Genomic DNA, 27,910 nt, shown 5'->3' on the forward strand with positions numbered 1-27,910 from the left:
GTTGTGGAAAGTTTCAGTAGAATAGCACAAACACAATCAATGCTGTAGTTCTAAGTTGGAGCTACGGTTATATTAGTTGCCGAAGTATGTTCTTACTTAATATACGAAGGTGCAACACATGCCTCCGAGTTACAGACGCACTTTAAGTTCATGTTGTTTTGTTCAAGTAACTTATATCTATAGGTTTGAAGTATATTGGTACTAAATAGAACGCTTTAAGATTTATAAGTTGTAATTAGTGTAAGAATAAAGCCTTTATAGTTATCAATATCACGTCTAGAAGTTTTCCATTTTCATTCAAAACTTTCAATTGAATTTATCATAAAAGAAACCTCAACAATAATCGAATTTCTCTAAGGCTTCTTTTTAATAAGCCATTTTGTTATCCTTTATTAATTTCCTCCCTTTAGGGATTGTTTTAGCGTTCTTTTCTCCGAATGAAATCGTTTTTAATTTTAAGTAGAAAATCAAATATGAAAGGATGATCTTTAAGAAAATTCAGTTTGTTTCATAGGCTTCACTATAACTTGAAGTGGGAAAGTTTATCATTTTGGATTGATTACAATTTACATTTATTTTTGATTGGTTGTTTATTTCATTATGAAAATTAAACTAGACAGGTATTTGATTGAAGCCCCTATTGATACAAGTTATTGTCAACTCAAAAGCTTGTTCCTAGGCTCCTCCATAAGTGGACCTTTGTCCATATCATCTATGACATTTACTTTCAAGTCATAGACATCTGACAAGCGAATCCATATCGGAGAAGCAACCCCTACAGTGTCGAATTACCCAGTCGCTCTACACAAACATTTGCTTTACAATGCACTCCTGGGCGATAGGTTTATTCAAACTAACGTATACATACAGCAGTGTAATGGTATTGATTTTACCTGAGTACATAACAGAACATATTATAGGAATGTCTGAACCAAGGAAGATTCACATAGCCGATGGGTTGAGATTACTCAGACTCAGATTTCAATGTGTACCGCAACTTAGCTATGTGTGTTTGTACAATAATTGATGAACCATATCATCTAATTCTACTTGGCTCCCCTATTACACAGGCATCTATTACCTACATAAAGTTAAAGTAATGGAAATTGTTTTTATATTTTACAAAGGAGAGCGTCAACATTTTATTCTGATTTTAGTCATCGAATCGGCTGACATATTGTTGTACTTACATACATATTGTAACTCATCGCAGTTACAAAGAAACATTGTATACTAGGTAAACGTTGAATTAGGTAATACAAGTTGAAAATATACTAAAGTTAAAAAGTACAAATGACTAACAGTCAAGTGATAAATTCGTAAGACGAGGTAACTCCCAGAACTCTTCCCTTCTTCAGGTCATTGCTCTTTACCATCCCACGTTGTTTGCCGAATGTCTTCATAGAAACTGAAAAAATAATTGCAAAACATTTATCCTTCGAAGCTCAACCACGCGACAAAAAATATTAAGTTCAATGATTTTGTTAAACCACAAAATGCGAGGGAATATCGAACTCATTGAATTGCATTTATTTTACACAAACCAAAGAGGAATTTCACTGCATATGAAAAACTGAACATTTCTCTTCGTGTTACTTGAAGCGAGAACAGAAGTCCGTCGTAAAGGCTTGAATGGGTCGCTTTTATTGTAATGGTTGCCGAAACATTGAATGGGTACTTTATGCTCGTGTTTTCTTTTTAATATTGCCAACAGATGTTTCATATTCTTGTAGGAATGTACGTAGACCTCAAGGACCGTATATTTTAAAAAGATACTCATCTCATTTCGAATCTAAATTTAAATCTAGGTAGGTTTCAAATTAAATTCCAGTTGAGGTTAAATAAAGACTGCTTTTGCTCAGTAATTTTACTTTAATTTTAGATATGTATTCACTGTAATTTTGAATACTGATAAAACTGGTTGGTTGCTAACCACCACGTCAGCGAATATCGAGTATCATTTTAATTAATCATAATAGTGTGTATCCTATGATGATTAGTAAATGCGCGTATAGAGCGTATAGTAGATATCTATCAGAACGTAACTTCATCTAAATAGATGAAGTTTGGGATAAATGAAAATGATATCCAACATTATACAAAGCAGAGATTAACCAACAAATTAAGAGCTAAGAAGAAAATTTATTGGCACAAGCCTCATCTACTCCCACATTAAATTTTAATAAAGTTTCTACCTACTTACATTGTTAATGTACCAATTACTTCGTCGGAATATGATGACAGCGCATTCTCATCTTATTATACTAACGATTCGCTCGTTCTACAGAAAACCACAGGAATAACTTCATTATTAACCTTTTCTAAGTTAATTTAACGAGTCTGTCTTTAATACGAACCTCGTCTGCTTTTCTCATTTGAGTTAGCAAATGATGAGTTTAAAGTAAAACTGCACGGGTAAAATACAATTTAATATAGCTCTGCCAGCTTCTAACGTAAGGATAATGAGATTTAAGATACGAACCTTATTTATAAACTCACTGATAGCATGAAACCTTTTTAGATACGCAGTAAGTTTATAAATGAAAAAGAAACTGGGTTTTTAATAAACGATTGGAACCCTAAAATCTCTAGGCTGAAAGAAAAAAAAAGCTATGGAAAAAGGTAAAAGGAGGCATGAAACAGGACCGAGGATCAGCTGCTATTCAGCGGCCAACCATAATCTCACTCCCTGTGCGCCTTTATAGGAATTCTGATGAATGCAGGGGATTAACTTTGCCAAAAGACACGTTCAAAGCGTACCAAGAAAAATGTCACACAAACTCAATTTGTTTCACATAAGGTCTATCTAAATTGCTTTAGTGTACAGTTAGAGTTTTTATCATAATCATTATCAGTCTTTCCATCATCCAAAAGGGCTTTTTTGCTTAAAAATAACCACAAATTTTTGATATGCTCGCTCAAAACGGAGATTGGCTGTTCTTAAATCGAACACGAATATTTCAGCTACTGACTCATCATTACATCGATTTGTTATTCGAATCCATATTCAAGAATTATTGTGTACAATCCTACATCATCGGATTGTCAAACAGTTTACTCATGTGCAAATTACCATTGATTAATTGCGTGTTCTAGTAGGTAATATATTATTGTGTGGTATTACCATGATATGCAAGTAATGCACATGATCTTACTGAAGTAGTTTGATTGCACATTATATCGGGCCGAATTGGCGCCAGTTTCAATTAACTGCCTGTTATTTCTGTTCCGCTCACCGAATCGTCGGCGCATTGACCGAACCGATTCAGTAAAATTAGCCACAGATTCGCAAACGTGCACTACGATGCAGTCATGACCGCGATAAAGTTATTTCTAGTCGCCTATAGTGTGTAGCCACTTCAACCTTTCGAAAAGAAGAACGACATTTTTTTTACACAGGGTTACTTTAAATTATAACTATTTAAAGAGTAATTGCAAACTATCGCCTTAAGATAATTTCACAAACTTAATTCAAATCATATTTCAAAAATAAAAGTATTAATCTTAAGTGTTCTGAAATGTGTGCTCACGTAGGCGTCTGTTTACGCATCTGTATACATTTGACAACTCAATAGCTTGAGGTTATTTGAATTTACTGTTTATCAAAAGCCGACATCTTGAAGGTACAAATAGCTCAATCGATACATCAAACAACGCTTGCCGGAGGGAAGTAACTGGATACCACTTGTTCGATTCAAATCCTCGACATTTATCGGGAGGAGGGAGAGATTGTGTCACGGCTGACACATTGCTGTTCCACCCGGTTGCCTTACGACTGTATGATTCTTTCATTAGGTAATATCTCAAGCACCTGCGACTGAAAGATAAAATTAACCCCCATTTATTTCTCCGCTGTTCACATTTACTCAAGATAAATTTCCATTAGGATGGACTCGAATGGCCACTATATCCTCCTGTCATCATTGAAAGACGTTTTAAACGTAATCTCGTGTCAAACCTTCATCAGAGGCGTACATCCGGCACCTTCTAACATTAAATCATTTTGTAGCGTTGATCCCATTAATTCGTTGAAAGGCAAAGCCGATTACCATTAATTCCATTTAAGTCTATAGATCAGTCATAGCTGTAATTAGGCAGATAGGTTTAATTATTACTCAATTTTGGAGCTGTGCGTATGTGCTTAAAGGTTTAAGCGTAGGTTTTATGTACCTACTTATTTACAGGTTTTAAGGTAACCTTTATTGAAAATAATATGTAATTAAGAGAATGAATTCTTAAATGTACGTAATAAATTATGAAATTAAATAGGATTATTTATCTTAACAATATGATATTTTTTCTTAGTGTCTTTTTAGAGAAGATATCTAAATAAAGATGAGGCTGAACTACCTACCCTTTCATAGAAAGTAAGTTATACGTAACTTTGCATAAAAACTGTCAAAGATATTAAGCGATATCGCCATCACATCGTTGGTATAGAAAATAGTGTACAGAAATTCTGAAAAGAGAAGGTCTAAGTGTGTCCTATTTTTAGATGCTCGCGTGCACCGGAATGAATAGAATCGCGTGTGAGACACTCTGGTCTATGCGGTCCGCTAAGAAATTGCCACCAGCAACGAAAACTGTTTACAACAGACCTGTACAGGTGAAACTAAAACGTTTATATATACATATAATGTCGCTCCAACCATTTCCTTTTCACGGCATAAATATGGATGTAGGTACCAGCTTTTTTTTTATATTACAACATAATTTGTCGTGGAGGACGACAGCGTGTAATATGTTCTCATTGCCCCAGGGACGCTGTCCGACAAACCATACGTATAATAAGATATATGTTCAGCTGTTATCAGACCGTGTTTATCTGCGGATGTGAAATATATCTTAAACAAAGGCTCGCCGTACTGGGAATCAAAATATCTTGTATTCTGCAATACCCAATTAATAACGTCCGTGTAGACCTGTTATTATTCAGGCAATGTTCTCCAATTTCGGGATATACATTTCGTAAAATACGTTCTCGTAATAACGATTTTCGGAAAATCTACTTAGAACATAATTGAAATTACGATGACCGTAAAATACGATAGGGACTGAGAAATTGAAAATGGACGACAATTTTATCGAATATATACTATGATACTGTGGATTATAGTTGTAATGATGTCCTCCTAGCCGATTATCGGCTACGGCGGCTTCTCATGTAAGGAGATTAGCCAACTACGCAGGACATATTATAGTGCACGAGCATTTGCGCAGACACAGGTGCACTCACTATTCCTTAACTCTCATAGCCCGATGGGACGGTGATCCGACACGACCGGAGAGAGATCAGGCGCAGGACCGACATTTACGTGCTCTCCGATGCACGGGTGTATCAATCACCAGCTTCCAGGCTCCGGGCTGCTTTGTGAAAGTCTTCTAAAACCCACAAAGCGATTTCGGCCCGACTCGGGAATCGAACCCGAGACCTCGTGCTCAGCAGCTGCACTTGCGACAGCTAGACCAACGAGGCAGTTATATAGTTGTAATACAATGTCATTGAAATCATTAATTTTAACCGCACACCACAATTTGGGTTTAGTGCTAACGAATACTAATTAAATTACGATCTATTAATTAGTTAATAGTTATATTCATTCATTAATAACATTAAACATATTGTAAACCACTTTTCAAATCCAATGCTATCATTATGTATTTGGTTTTCGATAGATCACATTAATAAACCATTAGCTTAATTCGAATAGTTTTATTTGAGAGCATCATGACTTGACAAAGGGCGCTTTTAATACCGAATTTAAAGTTTGTAACTTACAGAATGTAAATAAAATTGTGGTGAAAAGTCCATAATAAATTAAAGAACAACTAAATTCAGACAAACTTACTTTAAAAGCTAATAGATAAAAGTTCAATAAATCTTCTTGAGCTCCAATATTTGCTGATACTGTGAGAGAATATTGTCGAACTTTCACTAATATTTTCCGACTGTTCATTAAAAACTTTCCACCATTACGCAGGCTTCTCGGCGTTACGTAACAGAAGGGTTCAATTATCATTTTTAAAACATAAGCTCTCTCAATTATATGAGTAATTTATGTTTTCGTTATTAATTAAAAGGAACTGTTGAAAGCTGAGTTAATTTTGACTTTGACGTGGGTTTTTAGACTGTAGAAACAATTTATCAGTGGTAAAAACTTGTTTGTGAGGAGTTGAACGTTGTAGCCACAGCGTCTGCAAGCTGCTCCGCCGAAATATTTCATTGAAAACGTTCGATACTACACAATAAATAGAATCACGAAGTCTTGCCAAATTATAACTTTTAATTTTACGTGGAAAGCGCTAACATTATTGTCTTAGATATTTTACGGTACAAAGAGATTTAGTGTTCATTAGAGATTTAATGAAGCAGTATATTGTAATAAATTCGCATTTGTTAAGATAAATTTCGATCAGGTGAGCTATTATTTCATCATCGTGTGGAAGCCATAACCATATTTATGTTTTATTTTGCTGAGGTTAACTTGGGGGGTATTATTTTCACTATTGGAGTCAGGAATATTGCTCTAACAAACCAATTGAACTTTAGGAATAATATGCAGATACGGCATAACATCTGTCTTGAACATAATTTCCAATGTTACGTTAATTCAAATGTAAATAATTTTCAAAATGATGAAACACAATGCTACTAAACAAAGCATATCAGAGTAATCATCCTTAACGATACGTCATGTTAAACTGACGTGAATCGGCAAACAAATTCCATAATGTGAGCTCCATTAAAGTATACAACATGATACTTTACGTACGTTCACGGTAGAATGAGCTTTCTGACTTCGAACATACAGATACCAGTGTATCTCTAGGTTGATAGAAACGTTAAGGAAACGCTACCAGGGTTGTCACGCAAAACCAATTTTAAAGGAATGCATTCCAAAATTTTCGGAATTGCGTCACCGACGAAGCAAAATGAATCCAATAGGATTTCCTTACAATTATCGTTCTGAATAGTTTGCGAAACTTGAATTGTTTTAGTGAATTTAAGGGTTCATTACTTAGTAGATTATTTGGGAAATATAATGTAATTGTGTCATATTATTTGAGTTATCTTGGAAAATCGTACACGAAGGTGTACGTCTTGTATAGATATCTAATTTTCCAGACACACTTCGCTAGAATTTTCCTTACGCTATGAATTTTGAAATGATTCATTAATTAACGAAAATTAAAAAATATTTAATTTCTTCTGAGATTGATGCAATTAGTCCAATTAGGATTACGAAATTTAATTTATTAAAATCTCTGCTTTTGACTAATGAATCTTGAGCAAAAGTAAAGAATAAAAATTAATTACAAACTATTAGTGCTAGTTAGATTACTCAATTTGCTTTGAAGGATAAACGGGACGCTGTAGTTAGCCAACCATGTTAGAACAAGTTTGTGGGAATGCAATTGCGTCTATGTTGGTGAAATTGCTTGAATATTAAGGCAACTGGAAAGCCAATACTATTCCCATCCGGTTATGCCGTAACATCACCAGCTTAACGAACATCTAAACACTAATACCTTCACATCCATACGTTTCGAAGGTCTACGGTCTACGATCTACGTAGTCTATGTAGACAAACCCGAAAAGTGGAATTTGATCCCCAAATATTCAACCCATGTATATCAACTATTTTCCCTATTCATAGATTAGTTTTGGGGCCCTTTCCATAACTTTGTAATGTCGGATTGGGTTTGCTAGTTTTTCATTAGTTTGCCCGCAAACATTGTGAATGTTTTTGGATCATTTGAATAGAAATGTAATATTCATAATTTTGCAATCCTATGCCTATTTACTTATTATAAATGTCAATAATATATGCAGGTTGTGATTACGCCGTCAATTACAAAGGGCACGTAAAATTTTAAGCCATTAAATACGAGACTGCTCCATTTTCCTTTAGCGAATTTCTCGGCTTAAACACCGTACCCTTGTGACCACTGAGTCTGTATAAAAAATGGAGACGATGAACGCGTCTCATGGGTGCAAACACTTACGTCAAATGCTATGAACAAAGTTCTGGGATTAAACGCTCATAGTCCACTCCGCGCTTTAATGTCGGGGAGGGGCGCTCACCGGCGCCCAGAGCAATCAAAACTTCAACCTAACCTATAGGAACTGCACCTACAGAACTTTTTATTATATTCAATGGACTGCCTCAATTTCACATGCATATTTTTTTTTCTTTATGCGTATAAAATCCGCATGAAATAGCTGTGCGCGGGAAAACGAATTTTTCCTTTCATAAAATAAAAGCTGAACATAAAACTGAAATATAGGGCGCATGTTCGTTATGTCTCACAGTTTACGAGTCAAAATATTTTAATTTATTACGTAGCTAGTCATTTTTTTAACACGTCACAGTTTCTACATTCAATGCACTTAGCTGTTCAGCAGCTTATGTCTTTGTCTCAATCGATATAAGCTTCAGGTATAAACTGAGACGCAAACCACAAACTGACTATGAGGCAGATCGTTTGATCCGCGAGGTCAAGTGCTAGATGGGTGTCAGCTATTTACATACCGACACCTCTCCTTGTCAAAGGGCCCTTCAAACTGTCACTTGTTTTACAAACACCTGTGACGTTGCTATACAGGAGTCGACTGCAAAGCTTTATGACGTCACTGACACGCGTGCCTGTGGGCGCTAGTGCAAATCCTATGCATGTTATGGTTGTGTTAGAAAGTCACACAAATCTGCAGTGTGGTCGTGGGCCGTAGTGGTTGGTGCTAACGTGAGATTAGTTACCACGTGTAGGTATATCCTGTGTGGGCTGCAGTTAGTCGAAGATTAAACGTTAATAATAAATCAATGTTTGAGATAATTGATTAATGGTCCCGGTCCTATTATTGCGGAAATAGTAATATTTCCGGTCGAAATCGGACAATGGTTCTACCTTTAACAAACGAATGTCTGTTGTCAACACACATAACCAGAAGAATACACAGTTAATTCTAAGAACAAATCAAAAGACAAAACTATTTATGTATGAACATTCGGAAATCCATTACAATCAGGTGAGCAAATGGAACGCTACCACCAGCTGGGATAACAAAGCTCTTTTTGAAGTTTAATTACATTAGCAGACATGTTGTTTTAGTGTTCGCTCCGAGCGAATATTAGAAAGCCAATTGTGTTAATCCGGGTTTAAGTACGAAACAGCGGAACGTGTAAACGCTTACCAACAAAGCCAAACCGCCGCGACACACGACGCGCATGATTTTACGTTGCTATGCATTAATATGAGCATTTCAAATGATTTATTGTTCCAAATACGAGCTAGCATTCATGTTTAAGTTAACCTTTATAATCTGGCTATTAATTTCAGCAAAAGCTAACCATTCAACGAGGTAATAATGCCAGTCTCTCGGGCACGCTCCCAATTGAAGGCGATGATTTAGTTTACTGCTTATTAACAGAATATTCTAAGTTTCCATTATATGATCTAAATATTGAGAAGCGTATTAATATTTTATACAAAAGCAATAAAACGAATTTTTAAATATGTAATTACTTTTAATCTTATAATAAGAATAACGCTCAATCATGCTCCGTGTGAGAAGAGACCTGTGCCCAGCAATGGGACGATAAAAAGGCTGTAACTTCTTATAATAAGAAAAGTATAAACTTGACCTTTCCTCATACCTTTATTTACTCTTGTCAACAGACAGCAACTTCGTGCTGGGCAATGCTCAAGTGCCATGCTACCCGATCGTCTACTGTTCGGACGGGTTCTGCGAGCTGACAGGGTGGGCGCGCGCGCACATCATGCAAAAAGGTTGCGCGTGCAAGTTTCTCCATGGCCCCGATACCAGAGATGAACACCGCCACGAGATCGACTCGGCGCTCGAAGCGAAACACGAACTGAAATTAGAACTTATATTTTATAAGAAAAATGGTAAGTTTAGAATAAGCCCCAAAATAATTCATCATAATCACAAATTCTATAGCATAATTCCCGCAAAAAAAAACCGTCTGATCCAAATTTTTCCTTGCTATACTATTTTTTGTCAGCATCCCTTCCTTCTTACTTAAGAGATAAGCTTCCCCAAAGATAATAGCGTTTTTTCCATAAAGTTATTGACATTCACGTTAATCCCCACGGCCTGAGACCATAAGTCATCTGCACTGAACGCCTGTTCGCTTGAATTGACACTTGGTCAGTTGCTAGAACAAAGTTCTGATGGTCGACATCAATAACAGGAATTTCCAAACTCCAAATTCAATTTACACCAACTTTGGATTGGCGGCTATCTCGTGCAAATGACACACACTATTGTTCGTTTTAAATTAGGAATTTGTTCTGAAATGTCCATTTCGAAATAGGAAATGCTTCTAAATTTGAATTTACGAGTACGAAATAAAAGCACAAACTGTAAAAATACTTTCTTTCTACGGATCATGTTTTTGAAGTTTCTTTATTTTATTTATTTTTTTATTTGAAATAAGTGCTATTTACTAAATATGAACTACAATTTCATATGTGTAACGTAGGTTTCTAAATAACTCTTTTCAAATTCTACATTTGTTGCTTTAAATAAGTGAATTAAACAGAAAACGTGTTAATAGAAAACAGCAAACATCAGCAAAACGTTCAAAACATTTACGACATAATTTAAAAAGTACTGAGAGTCATTAAACTGCGAGTTATCCAAAGCAAAACTTTTTAATTCAGTCCTCGATCCTTTGCATTAATGGCTTTGCAAAACGTCGTCCATGCCACAATCGTAAACAAAAACCAATAAGGGGTTTACGATTCCGTTCGACAAAATTAAACTTTTACAAGCACCCAGCTGCTTCTCGTCACCATCTTAACTGCTTTCTGAACGATCCTCCGCTGACACTACATACAACACTAGAACACTTCAATATGAAGCCCGTTTATGGAACATTTAAGTCTCAAATGCCAGTCAACAATTGAAAGCTTCATACATAATCAATGATTCTTAAGACAGTCGTTTGTTCGTTTGCATTTCAATGAAAATTAACATTGATTAACTTACAGGATCTCCCTTTTGGTGTCTGCTCGACATCGTACCAATTAAGAATGAGAAACGAGAAGTGGTTTTATTTCTCGCCTCCTTCAAGGATATCACCAACACCAAGATGGCCGCCATGAACACCAATGAGAACTTCGACAGCGGTGAGTGCCTTTGCAATGATGATACTTGAAGCTCCTTAACAAAGTGCAACCCACAAAATTATAACAAGTACTTTCCAAATAGTGACCTTGACCTTGTTCCGAAGCCTTCTAAATACTTAATGAGATGTTTTCTAGGATGCTGACAGTTGTGCATTTGTATTAATTGATCACTAAGCACGTTGTTCTAGTGCTATAGGTACATCTTAAGGTTGATAGCATTAGATTGAGCTCCCGTAGCTCCCCGTTGCCATAGCGAGTTGCGAGCATCACCGCACGGTAAAGTCCTCTACGAGTATTGTACCCACTGTGTAGACAGTAGACTTATACAATTAGTCTGTAGCTAGACAGGCAATAAGTCTGAGTAGATAGAAATAGATTTAGTCAGTAAACACTCCGTAGCGAATACAATAATACAATTGTTTTTCTTTGTATCTACAAATGCATCACTTAACACGTTTTGAGTTAATGAGGATGTCTTACCGACGACCTGTTAGCAAAGGACCTAGTAGGTGTAAGCTTAATAACAACAGTTTGATTAGTTTTTCTTTTTACTAATATTTTAATACTTTTGCTTGTTTTTAATAATAATAATTAATTAATTAATACATAGTCATTTTATAACGGCAAATGCTTCAAGAGTAGATTAATTTTAAGACTTAATAATAGATCGCTTATTATCGGAACTAAAAATTAAACAAGGCGATTGTCAAAAGCTTTACCGGGTTTACATTTTGGAAGTTCATTATTTGAATTCTGGCAAGGTTTGAGATTAGTTTGTTACTCCAGCTATGGCGGTAGCAATGTTTAATAAAACTTGAAGCATAGGCTGTTTGTTCAAGAATTCAAATACCCTTTGAATACCTTCAAATTGTATATCAAATTAATTGAAACCACCCTGTATTTCGATTTAACTTTTGAGTAACAATATTAATTACTTAAATATTAATTAATGCCCCTTGTTGAATACATTGAAATTGAACATGTCGCCAGTTTGCGTTTTTAAATGATTTTGTTTTATGGTCCATACTTTGCGCAAAACCCACATGTTTTACTTCTTCTCTTTCAACTTTAGCATTTTTTTTTTTCAATGCACAACATACAATATTAGTGACTGTGAATATAGGCGGTTGATAAATGATAAAATACCTACAGAAGAATACATCATTTATCTTAAATAATAATTATTTGTGACAAATAAAAAAGTGAAGTATTTAGAAAAATTACTTCTGATGGCCATGGGAAATTCTGCAATCCTGTTATTTTCTTTAAAAAAGAACATAGGTACACAAATATTTCTTGTATATATGTAAATAATAAATAGGAAGATTATAACCATCGTTTGTGAACTGTCACATTAATCAAAGAATAAAGTTCAAAGGCGAAACGTAACAAGCCCTTATCATATTCCTTGAGTCGCTCTCAAGGAATGAGAAAAAGGAACTCTCGACAATTTTAACTTATTTATACGACTACTTGTGTCGTGAAAAAATGTATCGACGGCTGAGAGTATCATCAAACCGCCTGTATTTTCAGCGAAACCCAAACATTTTTATTACCTTATTAAAAAACTCCTAGATTGCATGAACCACCGAATAACACCTAACATAATACTCTCTTATCACACTTTACGATAAATTGCATCTGTAGTACTTTAAAGCTTACTTTATTTGAGATTTAAGATATTCTTTTTCTTTTTTTTAGCTCTAAATGGCATGAAGCTTTTCTTTTAGTTAGACTTTAGACAAATAAAGCTAATCCTTTTGCTTCGTAGAGACGTTAGAACAAATAAACTCGAATAAATATGAGTAGTGTAGGGGTTAAAACAAAAATAAATGTTTTAAACACATAAGTTGAACGCTCTTGCGTTTTTAGAGGTCGTAATGATAATCCTTTTGGTGAATTTTAGGCGTAAGTTTAGTTAATTTAAAAATAACTAACGCAAAAAAGAAATTAAGTTGAATTTAGATAAGATCTTTCCGACGATTTTACGTTTATCGCGAAAAAATTAGAATTTTCACTTAAAAACCGAATTGCTTGTTATTATCCAGACGATATCAGAAAAAGTAAAAAAAAAATTGTTTGCAATATAGTATGAATAAAAAAACGTACATGTACATATATTGTTAATCGCCCGTCCCGTTAAAATAACAAAGCGTTTCGAAAGTGCACTAAAAGATGACTGAAAGCCTCTTTTTGTGCTTCTCCATAAGTCGAAAATAAAAAGGTTTCATTTCTGTTTAACGTTTTCCAATGTATCTTGTGGCACAAGCAGCACTCAGACCGGTTTCAATCAGCTAAATGTGTTAGTCTACGCCGCGTCCACCTAGGGAATTTTCATTCCAACGAATATTTTTTGATCCCAGAAATCTCGACTCAAAAAGCAAAAACATGCGATGTTATTGATTAAAAATAAAACCTCATTTGGTAAGTAATAGTAGTTCAAATAATATTAAAATAAAAAGTAGGCATAGACATAATCTAAAAAGTTTTGTATTTCACCGCTTGAATCCATTAAAGGAATAGTTGGCCAAAACGGATAACTTTTCTTGTAATTAATTTAGAAACTAAGCTAAACAGCTTTGTAATGACTACAGAATCTAACCGTTTCGTGTAATTACTGAAATGTTTTCAAGTCAGAAGAGTACTTGTCTACAAATTGAGGATTAAGTGATCCGTCCCCGCTGGATGTGCGCTTAAATACCTTTTCGTTTTAAAGGATATTTTAGGTAAAACTTTGTACCTTTTATCGATTATACATTAACGTTAAACTTTTTACTTGGTAGTCATAGAAGTAGGTAGATAGATAGGATCATTGCTCTTGTCATTTTCCAATAAATATGTAATTAATTATAAAAAGGTGAAATAAGTACTTAATTTTCTATGTACTTGCCTATTATTTGTTCAAACGATAACATATAGGTAAGCAGAAAACTTCATCGTTGAAGCTGGTCATAGGTATTTTAGAGGAAAACAACTCTTTAAATAATCACATAAACAAACCATTAGGCCGTTCCTAAAATATTAAAATTTTAAAACCAAATGGATTTGGATCAAAAATTCATTAGCTCTGTACCCTCGCTTACTCGTGCTTTTGAAATTTTACCTTCATTTTGAATTTGTTTCTATCACAATATTTTTAATTTTACTGATGATTATTATCAACATATTGTAGGCTGCTTGGTACTTGCTTACTTTTGTTTCTGGCGACATTCTGTTTTCGATACAAGTACACGAAAGTTCTTAATTAACAGCAAAGTCAATATCTATTATCTATATAATAATAAAGTTTATCTAGCATTCGTTTGCCAGTGGAAATTAATAACAGAATTGACCTAATAAGATTCCAATCAAAGTTCTCGCATAATGAAATGGCCGATAATGTCATACTTCGACATTTTGAACTTTCGTGGTATCAAAGCAGCATTACGGCCCACTGACGATTTTCTTATATAATATCAAGAAAGATATTTCTTGTACTTATTTACTTTGGTGACATATTTTCCTGAAAATTCGCTTTCGCTGAGTTATTTCAGTTCAATTATTTTGAGAGTATACATAAGCTACATTTTAATAATGAGAATATCGAGAAATATCTTTATTACGGCTATATAAGAAAATCTGTGAAGGGGCAATATTTTCTTACATAGGTAGAGATTATTCGTAGCTGGTTCTTAGCCAGTGGGCCAGTGTGTAACAGGGTGGTTTATGCATGCAGGAGCCGCGGTGCGGCCTTCGGCTGGCGTGGTCACTCTAGCGTTATCCCCATTTGTACCCGCAGCGGCACTCTTGGGCGCCCGGTTCCGCGCTGAATCTAGTTGCCTACTTCCAGACCCGAATGGCAATCTTGACCCCGAAGCGCCGTCGCCCGCGAACATGGGCAGGCGACGCTCTAGGGCAGTTCTATACCAGCTTTCAGGACATTATAAACCGGACAAAATGAAGACTAAATTAAAACTCAACAATGTTAGTAAGGTAAACTTTGTTTTATACCAAGAGGCTCTTTTAATTGTCCATTTGTTGTAGGTACTCGGGCACCCGCATCCCAGTCCCTCAGCTTAGGACGGGTCCTGAGTACTTGTGAAAACTTTGTTCATACATAAAATGTAGTGTAGTAAGTGGTAATTGTAATAAAACTGACGACTTTTAAAAGGTGCAATTAAATAATGTAAATTATTTCAGAATCTATTACACTCATCGGACCCTCCGTTGCCTGAATATAAAACGTCAGCATTAAAAAAGTCTAGATTTATAATATCACACTACGGGGTGTTCAAAACATTTTGGGATTGGCTCATTCTAATAGCCACGTTCTATGTGGCTGTAGTGGTTCCCTACAATGCCAGTTTCGTTGATGAAGGACACCCCAGGATAAGCGTAACGAGTGATGTCGTGGTAGAAGCGCTCTTCATTATCGGTAAATCTCTTCATTAACTACTTAATATCTCATAACGGAAAGTTTTACATACCATGTATGCGTTTTGCAGATATAGTGCTCAATTTCCGGACGACATTCGTAAGTAAGAAAGGAGAAGTAGTCTCCGATTCTAAGGCGATAGCCCTTAATTACATCCGGAGCTGGTTTGTGGTGGATCTCCTGGCGGCGCTCCCGTTTGACCTACTTTACGCGTCCGACGTATACAGCGGGGCGGTGAGTTAACACTTCCAACTAATTAATTTAACAGCGTTATTATTCATTTAATGTTAAACTAGTAACGGCCTCAGCCCCGCCACCACATTCCGGAATATGAGCGTTTCGTATTTGACTGTACCTACTATGTGGAGTTCTTTGAAGTAGGTTGTGAGTAATTAAACAGCTACTTTGTTCATACAGGAGTCGACACACGGTAACGTGCATTTAGTAAAATTAACAAGACTGCTGCGCCTCGCCCGGCTGCTACAGAAGATGGATCGATACTCGCAGTACTCCGCTTTGATACTGACGTTACTAATGCTCTCTTTCACTTTGCTGGCTCACTGGCTTGCCTGCATTTGGTTCATTATAGCCGACAAAGAGATTGAAATTCACAAGAACGAAAGTTGGGACCTAGGTAATTTTTTACATGAGTGAATATTTTGCTTTGAATACTTTTCTCAAAAAAGTCTCAAAAGATTACATTTATTTAACTAATATTCTCTGAAAAAATATTAACGTTACGAATGAAATTCGATCATCGCAAAATACACAAAAATAAATGAACTCGATATAAAATCTAGCAATCCGATTTGAACTTGTGCAAACTTGAGCTGCGGGATACATCAATAAGATTCTTCGCGATAAAACTTCTTTATTGCTTCGTTTGGGTAAATTGACTTGTTTAATTCTAGGATGGATAAACAATCTGGCGGAGAGGCTGAAGGTGCCGATCCCAAACATCTCGCACAGTGAGAGTTATGTGACGGCGCTGTACTTCACGTGCTCCTCTCTCACCAGCGTGGGCTTCGGCAACGTGTCGGCCAACACTCTCGCCGAGAAAATCTTCAGCATCATAACTATGCTGATTGGAGGTACGTCGCTTCCCTACATTACAATCTATTTTCACACCGGTACTGCCTTAGCGAGTCTTTTTGCTCCACATTTGCATTTCACTCTATCTTGTTTTCCTTGAATATTACGTTTTTACAACGTTCCTATGTTGACTTGTAAGCAAATGTAAACACTGAAATCAGTTTATACAACTCAAGATGCTCACTAGCAAATCATGCTTTACTAGATCTAAAATTAAACAGCTTCACAGAACACACTGCTTCTTTGATCGATCATCGATAATATCCAAGTTAACATAAAACTGACAAAATCTAATTTCGGAACGGCTTAATGCAATGAAGTGGAACCTAATGTAGATTAGTATCAGGTACTTATTCAAGCGTACTAAAATTCGTTCACAATGGCTCATTATAATTAATGTTTTAATTATGTAACATCGCAGTAACACTGGCAACTTTATGCGGTGCGCAAATAACGAGCTTGAAACCACAGCGTCAACCTCATTGCCACTTCATAAGAGATAACGTGTTCAGGATTAAATTGCACATTTCCACAATTTTAGCACTGATGCACGCCGTAGTATTCGGAAACGTGACGGCTATCATACAGCGAATGTACTCGCGCCGGTCCATGTATCAAAGCAAGTGGCGCGATCTCAAAGACTTTCTAAGCATAAACCAAGTGCCCAAAGAGTTGAAGCAACGGATGCAAGATTACTTCCAGACTATGTGGTCGTTAAACCACGGCATCGATATTCACGAGGTAGGTACAGAAGGTTTTCTTATAATATTCATCTTTCAAAGTACGCCTCAAACGTAACGCTAAACACCCACAAGACACCGCAATTTTACTATGACACATATGCCACAACGTAGAAAGCTTTCGTTTAAAGTCGTTCCGCTCAGCGCGCTCACTCAGATGTTGTTGTGGTGTGCTCCCTTAAACCTAAACATTATTCAAATGTGTCTCCGTGCTGGTAGGTAGGTACAGTTCATCAACTCAAAATTATTGCCAATCCAAAGAGCGGCACCGCTGCCAAATTAAAAGTTTGTCAATTTTCAAACAACTAATGTTTCAAAATCACAAACTAAGAAGAGATCATCACTGCGTTGGAAGTATCTAATGGAGATACGGGGATAAGATAACACTGCTTTGAAGTTCCTCCGAGCCCCAACCGGGCTAAATGGGTTGGAAACGAAATATAATGCGATAAACTTAATCCCCTCAACTCAGTAACATTTTTTTAATATATATTTTTTACTAAGCCCTTTTATTTTTATATAAAATCTCATTTACATGTAAAGAACTGACTTTACGTGTATGCAAATCTAGAAACCGCTTTGAAGTCATATGAGAAAATATTTCCTGGGTCTGGTTATGAAGGCGTATTTATTTTTAGACTCTCAAAGAATTTCCTGAAGAGCTGAGGGGTGACGTGTCGCTACATTTACACCGTGAGATATTATCCCTTCCGATATTCGAATCAGCGTCGCAAGGCTGTCTCAAGTTGCTGTCTCTTCACATTCGAAACAACTTTTGCGCCCCCGGCGAGTATCTCGTCCACAAAGGGGACGCGCTGACGTATATCTACTACATATGCAACGGGTCCATGGAAGTAATGCAAAACGACATGGTCGTCGCTATTCTGGGTGAGTCAATTCAAACACAAATGAACCCATTGTTCGTACCTCCGCACTTTCATCTAACTATTACTGTTAGATTGTGGCAAACGTAAAAATATTCACGAACCGTTTATTTAATAGGCAAAGGAGATTTGGTTGGATGTGATATGAATACCCATTTGCAAGCTTACAACGGTTCTGGCTCAGCCCACCCGCAGGGGAATAATCCTGATGTTGTGGTGAAATCGAGCAGCGATGTTAAGGTAAATTGAATTAATAATTTATCAAATTACTTTAAAAGCTTCTGACATTTTGTCCATGCGAGTTAATCCGGAATATTTTTGTTTTGGTCATCTCATTAATGATATAACTTTTTGCTTTTTATCTACAGGCTTTGACCTACTGTGATCTAAAATGCATCCATATGGGTGGCTTGGCAGAAGCTTTGCGTCTGTACCCTGAGTACCAGCAAGAGTTTATCCACGATATCCAACATGATCTGACTTACAACTTACGAGAAGGCTACGAGGCTGAAGCAGAGTCAGACGGGAACGGTCATCCGTCGCTCACACTGCCTTCAATATCAGAGGATGATGAAAACGCAGCCGAAGACACAGCACTCACTCCCAAAAAACTACCCGGGTCTAACACGAATAGCCCGCGCCATACTAAATTCAGGTTCCATTCCATTTCAAACACTTACGATTAATTCAATAAGGATTACCTGCAAATATAACACTGTGTTCGGATTAAAATATGAAAACGTTTTTTCAATTGAAATTGCTTTTCTGTTATTGTTAATACAAATGGAATTGTTTTCCTGATTCCACATTGTATAATAAAACACGTGTTCTATGCATGAACACTATCGCGTTTTTTTCAACGGTAACATCAACATTTGCATTTCCAGGACGGATGGGCAGCCACGGTTGTCTCACAGAGAATTACGTGAAAGGATAGAAAGGCAGCGTTCTATAGCGACGCCAAAAATTTCGAGAGCTGATTCTTTGGAGGGACTTAATTTAGAAGTGCATAACACAAGGTCATCTGTCGACAGACTTGACACACAGGTGTCGAGCTTGCATCATGACGTGGCCGCGCTAAGCATGGAGGCAAGTCTTACAATGATATCACGTCCCAAATAATCCCACGTCGACCCACTCTTTCATAATCATACCAAAAAATCCTTGATACTACAATGAGTCAGTCTTCGCATAAGGATTTATTATGATCTCACCAAAATAATTATCTTATTTTGTATGAGGTAATGATCAAACGTTATTAAATTTCCAAACCGTCCCAAACTGATCCATCAAAGTATTTTCAAAAGAGGAACTCAAACATTCTTGCAAAATTCCTACACTAAGCTTCAAACTTCTTAGCACAGCTGAAGTTTAATACTTTAAAACTTAAATTGTTCCGATTAGGTTCGCCACGCCATCCAAGCGCTGCAGGAGATGACGGCCCCGACCGGGTGGCACGCAGCACATTCCAATCCTAATCTTCAGTGGAACGCTCCACCTAACCAGCTCGCTCGAAGCTGTAGCCATCCTCCTGACGTATTCTGTTGGGATCAGGTTAGTAACATAACAATATTTTTTTATTTTTATGCCTTTATTTCAGGCAACTAGGGCCCATAAAAATACACATATATCGTACATTACAATACTTATAAACTAATACATAAAAAATCACCATATCAATATATATATATACAATACTATATCTATAAACAACTTAAACATACTATAAATGTATAACAAATATTCTTAAAAACTAATGCACACGATGTTTTAACCTACCTTCACTAAATATTATATTAAATTTTCTTTAACTAATGTGGAAAATTCTTCTTCAGCAGCAAGAGCGACCGCTAACCCCAGAGCGCCCGAAAGCTCACAAGTGTACACAAACTGAGCCATTCCTACACCTCATAACACAGTACATTATGGAGCACCCAGCCACCGTGATGCTGCTGCTCGGCATAGACCCGATGGCGAACCTTGCCCCAGTAATGCCTGGCACCGTCGACTACTACGCAGACACGCGGGGCCGAAGACCCAGCACGCTGGAGCAGATCGTTGAAACTGAAACCGGGAGCCAGACCCCCTCAAGCACAACTAGCGAGAAATACGAGCCGATCAGGAGTCCTACAGAGAGTGTGAGAGACCTCGAAGTTCAAATAGAAAATGAAGTGCAGAAACCTCCTGAGAAAGAACAGAAGAGTGCTAGTTTGAGGCGCAGCAGGTACTCGGCGAGCGACCTATGCGAGGCGTCGGAGCGCCTGCTGGCCACGCGCTCCACGCACCCCAGCACGCGCAGCCTCAAGTTCAACATCAACAGCTAAGTTAATTATTCCATTTCGTGTTAATATATGCTCATTAGTATTTAGACTTCCAATAATAAATGCCATTAGTTTAATTGTAAATTTGGTTACCTTAAATTCTACTTTATAAGTGTATTTTGTTTATTGTTTTAGATAAATCTTACCTACTATTGCAATTTTTATCAGTACTTCTCAATCAACGAAATCTATCTATATCATTACGAATATTTTCTAGTTAGTATGTATAAGTGAAAAGTACATACTTAACGATTGTACATATCAAGTTTATGAGAAGTTTTATTTTTAGCTTAGACTATAAAAAACCCTTTTTCTAGTCACCATTTAGTCTTAATGAAAGAGAGAGACGTTGGGAAGAATTTCTAATTTAACAGTAACATTAAAATGTTAGCAGGCTTTAATGTTCAAAATTATGGCAGTCTGAAGACTTTTGATAAATGGATACCATAATTTACGAATATTACAAAATTACACTCCTGCAGAGATTGGGTCATCACTTGTAATAACAAAAGTATGAAGTGTCAAAAACAGGCAATCCTTGGAGCAAGTTCTTTGTAAAATATTTAAAGACGTGTATGTCTCACACCTATCCATGTATATTTTCTAAGAAACTTTTCTCTATTTATAAAACATTTTCATAAGATGCCGATAATTCGGTATGTTTATGTAAGACAATACTAAACATAATTCATCTTCGTACCAAATCTCCCTCTGATCTCAAAATACATTTTATATCTATTTATAGAAACACGACGTGGTCTTCCTTTGAAGTTATTAGTAACCAGTAAACTAACTCTTTGGTGTGTATCACGAGTTAGATAACTGGGCCTTGTCGAAACTGTCCGTTCGACTTCAACTTTGTGCCAAAATTCTTAAATATTCCCGACTATGTCAAGAGTTTGAATAACAATGTCTATTCTCAAGTACAGCTAATTATTGCTATTTAGTTTATTAAGTACATAGTAGTAAAAAATATTGTCCATAGGACATTTTGAACCCTCTCCAGTGTGACCAAATTAGCGTGTTAAGATTTTTTTTTTGTACTTTTAAGTAGTACTCAAAATCTTTGGCGAATCGCAACTGTGAGATACTTTCCGAAGGCACTGACTTTTAACGCATATTTTAACAAGGTTGACTGATGACATTTTTTACCTGCTTTAAATCGAAGTTATTTTATAACCGCCTTGCTAAATCACTACAAAAGTTGAAATATCTTTGTAAATAACAATTATGTGACAAGACTATTAGACTTTTCCATCCGATATTTTTTTGTTTACAACGATATTCCACGAACTTATCACAGTTATTAACCTTACATTATGATAGACAAACAACAATAAAAATAAGAAAGAAATTTGATATTACAAAGATTACAGCTAATTAATTTGAAATCCAATAACGGTAAATGTTGTATAAATATTGTCTGAAACTGTTTGTAAGCAATATACCTAGTAGTTTTAGATTTACTTAATTTATGTTCCAAGCATATTTCTATATATTTAAGTAGATAGAGATTGTTAGATAAACGTTTTTGCCTCATAATAATTCATTATTGGTATAAACTTTAATGAATTCTGCAACATTTAACTTTTAGGCATTTGTTTTGACTTCGGGTGTAGTGAGAGTAACAGAGTTATTTATGGTCCTACAAGAGTAGGGCCGAAACACTATATATTTATTATTAAATAAATGTAAATTCTAGTAGAGAAAAGGAATTCAGAAATTATCTTTGATAATAATTGTTATAAGAACGGAAACGCTTACTAGAATAATAAATGTGGTGTACGTTGTATAGAACCCATGAATGTGATATGATGTTAAACACGTGCAGTGCCTAAAATCTCATTTATTTATTTATTTAATTCTGTATCTTTTATTAAAATCTAAACTATTTTACTAAACGTTATGATTACGCATACGTTTTTAACATATTTTGTACATATTGAAACTTAATCTTGTAGTACAAAGTATTAGTTACCATAAAGTTTAATAAAGACAATTTGATGTTGAATGATGACTTTTATTTGTAAGACTAGACTTAAATTAATGTAAGAGGAAGAAATAAAATGTGTCACTTATATACTTTCACGCCAGTCTGATCTCGACAATCAATATAGTTAGGTCCTATAATAAACATAAATAAATAAAACGGTCTGGCATTGAATATTCCAGGAAAGATGGAAAATGTCAATAACATAATAATCTCTGCGATCTGAGGCACGTACGAAACATTGAAAAACTGACCTCGTTATAATCTTTTGACGCACTGCTGCTGAAAGGAAAGTCTATAGATCCTGGTCGTTCAATCATGCTGTCATCGCTAAATTGAAATTAAGGATAAAATATCACAGACCATAAACATCGCATCAGAAAATCCTGAAAGGAATCTATTAAATTAACGGACCGGTCATAATGACTGCACCGAACACCCTTCATCCTTCTGAACTCCATTAAAGCTGCTTTTATTCCGCTGCGAATTTTCTGAAACAAAAGGAACCCGTTGAACTTTTGTCCGGGTATCATAGTCTTATAAAACAAAGTAAGAGGACTGCCAAACAATACAGGACGTTCTAGAAACACTCGAGCATTCCTTAATCTCAGGTTCCGAGAAACAGCTCATAGATAATTGCATATGTTTAAAAATCTTATTATTTTCTGGAACTCGTATAAATTTATTGCTAGCAATCTGTTGGTAAGTTGATAATTAAACTAAACACTGGAATTAAATTTAAATAAACGAAGACGTAGTCTGGCTAATAAAATGGAAATTACGCCGATCTCCTTCGCAGCGCTGGTATAAACGTTCCTTGTCGATGAAATAGCATGTTTATCAACATCATACAGGAAATCACTCTTCAAAGGCCGGAGAGAGAGAAAGGAAAAAGTTGATAATCCTTCAATCAGAGTGTACGACATAGTACTCGTAATGAATGAGTGCTTTTACAATTGTACACAATGCCACGATTAAACTACACGACCATACTGGATGAAGTTGTCCGGCACGGGTATGTGGCAATCCAATCATGCAATCAGGTAATGGGTGTAGAATATTGTTTTATTATTTGATGATTTTAAAGCGACCCACGACATTTTCAAAAATTTAAATGATTAATCGTGCTTTAGATATTACATACACAGAATAGCTCTTAATGTAGGCATAGTAGCAACGTCACTAACACCTAATCGTGTCAAAATGCAAAAGTTTGAGCCGCATCTCCCCACCGTCCTACGATCCCTACGTGCGTCGTCATATATTAAGATTTTCATATGATACATCACGTAGCAACCTAGGCCTCACTTCAAAGAAATGATTACTCCCACAAGATTAGGTAAAATATATTTGAAGTAGAAAAGTGTAGGTCAAGTTGTGGGTAGAAATAGTAGTCATAAACTCATATGGTCCATTAAAACATAGAAAATAACTTGTCCATAAACTGCAAAGCTTTGTAAGTTGTAGCCTTCGCGTAATAAAGTAATGATGTAAATGTAGGTCGTGGCTTGTGACGAAGTCAAGCTCGCTTTAATTTGCCCCAGCCTAGCTTGAAGCATTCCCTCAGTTCGCTATACGGCTATCAAACTATTACTGAATTTGTTCTCTCAACAGAATAAAGATTTGAATGGCTGGCTTCACCCTAATGCAGAAAACAAATTACCGTGTTTTGTGGATCTCTTTTGCATAAGGCTTTAGTATAAATAATGTTCTTGTGGGAAGGATTGAATTAATTTATTTTTAAATTAGGGCCCGTTTAGGTACATCATCTGTGGTTAAGCTCGTTGACCTTTTTTTAAGTTAATGACTTCGTCGCAATTAATGCATGCAAAGGAGACCAATAAGCAACAAATGCTTCATGTAAACACATGTTCATATTTTTGCCAAAAATGAGGTTTGTATAAAGCAAAATACTTGAATGCTTTTACGAAAATTGCCAATGGCCGCAGGCCGTGCGGGCTTTGTTGACGTTTTACTGAAATTGATCTATGTAATATCCGTATTTTACTTTATTCGTTTTGATATGTAGGCGTTTTTACTTCACGCAAAATTCATTAATTCAGTAGCACGAAGTATTATATACTTGTTGATATTTTTATATTGTTTGCGCTGGTAGGTAATAAAATATAAAACTTTTTTTTCAAACAAAACTGAATACGAATAACAACAACTCGTCTAAAACAGTCAAAGTTTTACGTTGTTTTTATGAACATCTTTGATATATAGGTTTACTTTTGCTCTAAATATAGGTCAAACCAAGGAAAAATACTAGTAAAGTAAAATAATTATGGAAAATAGATAAACATAACCAGTTTTCAGGAAAACTAAACAACTGAAACTACGTGATAATTTCATGGTTGCGACTCAATATCAAACAGTTTAACCAACCGAGCCTCAAAATGTAGTAACAGCAATATCTGGCATGGCCGTCAATAATAGTGGTCATTAGGCGCGCACGTACGCCAGATGTTTCACGCCGATATCCATCTGATCATTTAATAGGTAATGCTATTACAATAAAGGGATTTTCTTTCCACTATCGAGTATCCTGGGCGCTTTCCGTACTTGTTACGAATCTAAATAAACTATATCTCCGACTGTATCTCACATATTCAATCTCAAACTTAAGCAAAAGTAAAGACATGTTTTATTCATTATAGTAATTGGTTTTAAAAATACTTGAAATGGATTTGTTTTTAATCTAATTTACATAAAAGATTGATTACATATATTTTTTTTGTAGGAAAACACAAACACGACGTAAACACCACAAAATGTTACTTGTGTCAAATGTGTCTTTATGCAAACAAACACAAAGCTTAGATGCAAAATACCCATATATTTTTATGTGCAACCGTTCCATTCCGCGGAGAAACAGCCGCAAATAATAATGCCTTGTTTTTATTCTTAAAACTTTTCTTGTCGTTCTTGTTATTCGTAGCTTCGCAACATTCAACGCTAATCTGACACATTTTGATCGATTCGCAATATAAACCAAGGCTCGAGTAAAGAAATTTTCCAAGATTTCTCGGCTTGTCCAACTTCCTGTTACATTTTCGTTTTCGGACCTCACTTATGATTTATCATTTTCCTCTGGTAACCTAAAACAATGTGGATATTTACTGTTATTTGCTTTTGCCTAATAGCTATTTATTTTATGATTGATACAGGAACGTGTGTACATTTATGTACCTGGAATGTTGTGATATGATATTTACCAACCTTTAAAGAATTTCTATGTAGATAAATCTGGTCATAAGGCATGGCCGTATAACAAGACCTTCGTAAACTCTGTCTATTGTCAACCTAGGCGTAGGTGACAGAGGTATCAAATGAATCTTTATTAACATTTCTGACTAGCGACAGTACAACTCATGTACAACTACATGTTTTACCTTTCATCGTCACTCTTTTGTCTACAATATTGAATTAATGAAAACCATTGTGAAATATTTCTGTCCTGTTAGTTTTGCGTTCTAAACGTCTCTTTGTTTGTGTAGCGACAGAAACAACACAGATTTAATCAGTCGGTTGGCATGTTTATTTGTTTTTTAGTTGTAACATATTTCGGCGCTGAAACTAATCGTATACAAGGTTAGACCCGTGACAAGTAGGCATGATGTTCTACTTATCACGGTTAAAAAGTATGTTGTTACTAAGTCACAGTTTCAACAGAATAAACCCATGCATACACTTTTAGTAGATAACGAGCTGACAACGTTTGTATAAATATATCTAATTAAAATTCTCGCAGTTTTCGTAGGAGCCGTGTCGACGTCACTCGGAGCGTGCGCTCGGGCCTCGCGAGCCGTGAAATGCAATTTGCTGACGCTGCAACGAGCGAACTACGTCACTTATAAACTGGAGCTCTACCCTTGTTTAACTATCCGATATTTTGACTCAAACTACCAACTATACTCCAACATTTTCTGAATATATCATTTTATTTCCAGTATGAAAATACCCATTTCATTCGTCTGGAAATGTAAACACGAAACGAACTGAAAACCCAAAACTTTCATATTCAACTGATCGAAAAACAAGAGTAGCTTCAGTCTCGTTACGGTTGCGTCGTCTTTTTCTGAAACAACTTTTTTCTTTCCTGTAAAGAATCCCATTTACCTCCGTTGCAACTGTCTATTTCCTTTGCAATCAAATTGTATAGATTAGAAAGTATCGGAAAAGCGTGGAGTAAGTAGGTAAACAAGATCGCCTTCACCTTGCTTTTATTTTGTGAGGAGGAAACACGAGATGTGGTTAATGGCAGAATTACTCTTAATTCGTGCCCATTTTATTCCGACCACGTAGAAGTTGGCCACTTAATTATCCCTTGAGTATTAACATGGGTCTATTTATTTGATTGCAACCATTATTGTAAATATTTAAAGCCATGGTTGAATAGGAAACTATTTCGACTACAAACAGCGAATTATTTCGGGTACTGGCTGAGCTGACTAAGGGATTATATGGACTGAGGAAATTATATCACGAAACTGCTGACGTAATTTTGCCAAGATGGAAACGGATGCTGGTTATAATAATCGACGACAAATAACGAGTTTCCGATGGCATTTATGCATAACCCGATTAATATTCAATTTAACGTTGTGAAAGTTCTAATACCCTGTTACAATAAAACTATGTCATGTGAATACGTCTATCAACATATGCCGTATCAGATTGGACCGCTAACACTGAACAAATACGGGAGTAGAACTCCACAAATAGTTTTATTTGCTGTATGATTACTATCGGGCGGGACACATACGCGTCACGGGAGCGTGATTGATTGCCTGACACGCTTGTGGCACTGTAATCTCGTATACGTACGTCATGCACACACATGCAGCATCTCTGTGTTGGTAAGCCTGTGCAAACAGTTATTTTTCAGGCAGGTTTGTATACAAACGTTGGTTTATGATACTGGTTTCGCACAGATTTCACTATGTAGTCCTGTGTGTAGTTGTGTAGATACCGTTTTTATATTTTTTGTATTTTTGGCTAGTCGAACATCGTTCCGATGATCAATATACAACTTCAAAAAGCCCCTCTTCATTTAGAGATAGTTTAGGAAGGCTACAGCGGAGATAGTCTTTTTTAGGCCGTGTTATTGGAAGTTGTTTTCCACGAACATGAGAGCATTTAATAAAAATAACTATGTTTAAAAGATCGTTGATCCGTAACACATTCTCCATGAAAGTGACGTGGGTGTATCTCTAGTAAAGTAAATCAGTGACATTGGTAGTCGCGTCACGTTTTCTATAGCCAATAAAAACAACGATGCTGTAAGCGTTCCACGTTAGTATGCAGATCTG

General features: G+C 35.9%; 1 protein-coding gene across 9 annotated transcripts in view; it reads left to right on the top strand.

The window, feature by feature from the left end:
- LOC110375698 (potassium voltage-gated channel subfamily H member 8) overlaps positions 1–22,616 on the top strand; it is a 69,730-nt gene extending 47,114 nt beyond the window's left edge. For 2 of the 9 annotated variants that reach the window (XM_021333926.3, XM_064036223.1), the window contains 14 exons: positions 9,679–9,909; positions 11,017–11,154; positions 14,870–15,126; positions 15,334–15,568; positions 15,639–15,802; positions 15,986–16,202; positions 16,480–16,659; positions 17,202–17,401; positions 18,039–18,288; positions 18,403–18,524; positions 18,653–18,939; positions 19,172–19,373; positions 19,689–19,838; positions 20,120–22,616. In XM_021333926.3, the coding sequence (XP_021189601.2) occupies positions 9,679–9,909; positions 11,017–11,154; positions 14,870–15,126; positions 15,334–15,568; positions 15,639–15,802; positions 15,986–16,202; positions 16,480–16,659; positions 17,202–17,401; positions 18,039–18,288; positions 18,403–18,524; positions 18,653–18,939; positions 19,172–19,373; positions 19,689–19,838; positions 20,120–20,608 (3,122 nt within the window). In that variant the 3' untranslated portion in view covers positions 20,609–22,616. The remainder of the gene's footprint in view (positions 1–9,678; positions 9,910–11,016; positions 11,155–14,869; positions 15,127–15,333; positions 15,569–15,638; positions 15,803–15,985; positions 16,203–16,479; positions 16,660–17,201; positions 17,402–18,038; positions 18,289–18,402; positions 18,525–18,652; positions 18,940–19,171; positions 19,374–19,688; positions 19,839–20,119) is intronic. The other 7 variants (XM_021333929.3, XM_021333931.3, XM_021333932.3 and 4 more) reach the window with 7 other exon arrangements.
- Positions 22,617–27,910: the final 5,294 nt, after the last annotated feature.

The sequence above is a fragment of the Helicoverpa armigera genome, chromosome 9 (assembly GCF_030705265.1).
Source record: "Helicoverpa armigera isolate CAAS_96S chromosome 9, ASM3070526v1, whole genome shotgun sequence".
NCBI classification, from domain to species: Eukaryota; Metazoa; Arthropoda; class Insecta; order Lepidoptera; family Noctuidae; genus Helicoverpa; species Helicoverpa armigera.